A 1,696-nucleotide genomic window follows, 5' to 3' on the forward strand; every position below is an offset into this window, starting at 1 on the left:
TAAATTTTCTTACCAGTCCGTCCATCCCCGCCAAAGGAACCCAACTGCCCCAGAAGTTCCTCCCACCCCTCTCCCTCTGCGCCTCCGAGGGCCACTGCACATCGATCCTCCTCCCCAAGTTGATGCAATCGTAGACCCCCAGCGGCTCCACCAGCAGCACCTTGCTGCCCACACTCACGTTCATCTTCAACTCACTGCGACCAGAATCAGATCGTTTGATTTTAGTCTTTATCTCCTTAGCCTTTGAGTCCTTTTTCGTTTCCTTCTTTAGTATAGATTCTTTATTAGATAAGTCCGAGTAATGCGTTTCTTTTAACGGTATAGCTTCCGATTTCTCTATATACCGCCCCGTCAGCTCGCGGTAACTCTCACGCTCGTGTCTGATCTCTTTGCTCAATTTAGACAGATCTTTAGATGTACCCTCGTTTAGGAAATATCTGAAAATTAAAAAAAAAAGAAACTAGTTTTATAACTTTGGTGCACTAAGTCTGTTGTACAGTGTCCGAAGTGTCTATGGTATCTAATGACCATAGTGTTAACAGTGTCACGGCTAGTGTCTATAACATTTAGTGTATACGGCCGCTAGTGTCTATATTTAGTGTACGTGCCACCTAGTGTCTGCGTCACCAACGGTGTACGACATCTAATGCTGCGGCACCTAGTGTCTATGGCGTCTAGTGTTTTTGGCATCTAGTGCCGGTGACGTCTAGTGTCTGCGGCAGCTAGTGTCTGTGACATCTAGTGTACCTGGCGATGTGTTCGTGGCGCCCCCTGGCGGGCCGGCAGTCCGCGGGCGCGGTGTCCGCTCCACCCAGAGCCAGCTCCTCCAGCGAGGACTCCGCGCTGCCGTACTGGCTGCTCGACACCTGCGGTACAATATTACTGTTATGGTGACCATGTAAATGTGTGTAAGTACAATTTAAATATTCATTTTATCTTATTAATATTATACATAAATGCGTTTAGATGATGTTTTTCAGTTTGTAGCCGCAACGGCTGAACGGATCTGGATGAAATTTGCAATAAATGTTAAATAGTCTGTAAGAACTTATAGGCCATTTGTTTTTTTTTTAATTCCGCGTCGACGGAGTCGCGGGCGAATTGCAGTATTCATTAAAATTAAATAACCTTGGCGCTGGCAGCACGTCGCGGCGGTTCGCGCCAGCTACACTCCCAACTGTTGGAACCCTGATATGAAACATATTTGTGTCATTAGGAATTTATTGCTAATATTTGTTGAAAATTTCAATAAAACAAATATTACAAAATCATCATGTTTATGTGTACAACGGGGCGAGACTATTGTTAATTTTTGAACGATTAAAGTTGCTGGCAACTAATAATTTTGAGTACTGGCTGAATGTGCATCGTATCATAGATGTCAAGACGACGATAGAATGACAGATGACAGTTGTCTTTGAATGGTGGAATGATGCGTTTTGTTATTATAAAATCGATTGGTTGATCTTTGTAAATGATTGCAATTCGATTAGTGTGTTGTGAAGATATCAATTAAGATGGTGGTCAGCTAATGATGGTGTTTATAATGTTACACGATTGTTATTTAATTATCTCCGACATACGCACGCCCACGATTTTTTTTAATACAAGGTGGCAAACGAGCAAGCGGCCACCTGAATCCACCGAAATAGAAAGCGACCGCTGCCCATAGACATCCGCAATTGCAGATGCGTTG

The 1,696-nt window shown here is 43.6% G+C and overlaps 1 protein-coding gene across 1 annotated transcript in view; it reads right to left on the minus strand.

Annotated features, from left to right (window-relative positions):
• The window catches only part of LOC106101448 (pecanex-like protein 1), a 23,769-nt gene that overhangs the window by 3,155 nt on the left and 18,918 nt on the right, over positions 1-1,696 (minus strand). Inside the window, exons 18-20 of the mRNA XM_013280685.1 lie at positions 1,129-1,188; positions 748-866; positions 14-437 (exon numbers count right to left, since the gene is read on the minus strand). Coding sequence (XP_013136139.1) covers positions 14-437; positions 748-866; positions 1,129-1,188 — 603 coding nt within the window. The remainder of the gene's footprint in view (positions 1-13; positions 438-747; positions 867-1,128; positions 1,189-1,696) is intronic.

Source organism: Papilio polytes, unplaced genomic scaffold (genome assembly GCF_000836215.1).
Source record: "Papilio polytes unplaced genomic scaffold, Ppol_1.0 DF823980.1, whole genome shotgun sequence".
Taxonomy (NCBI): Eukaryota; Metazoa; Arthropoda; class Insecta; order Lepidoptera; family Papilionidae; genus Papilio; species Papilio polytes.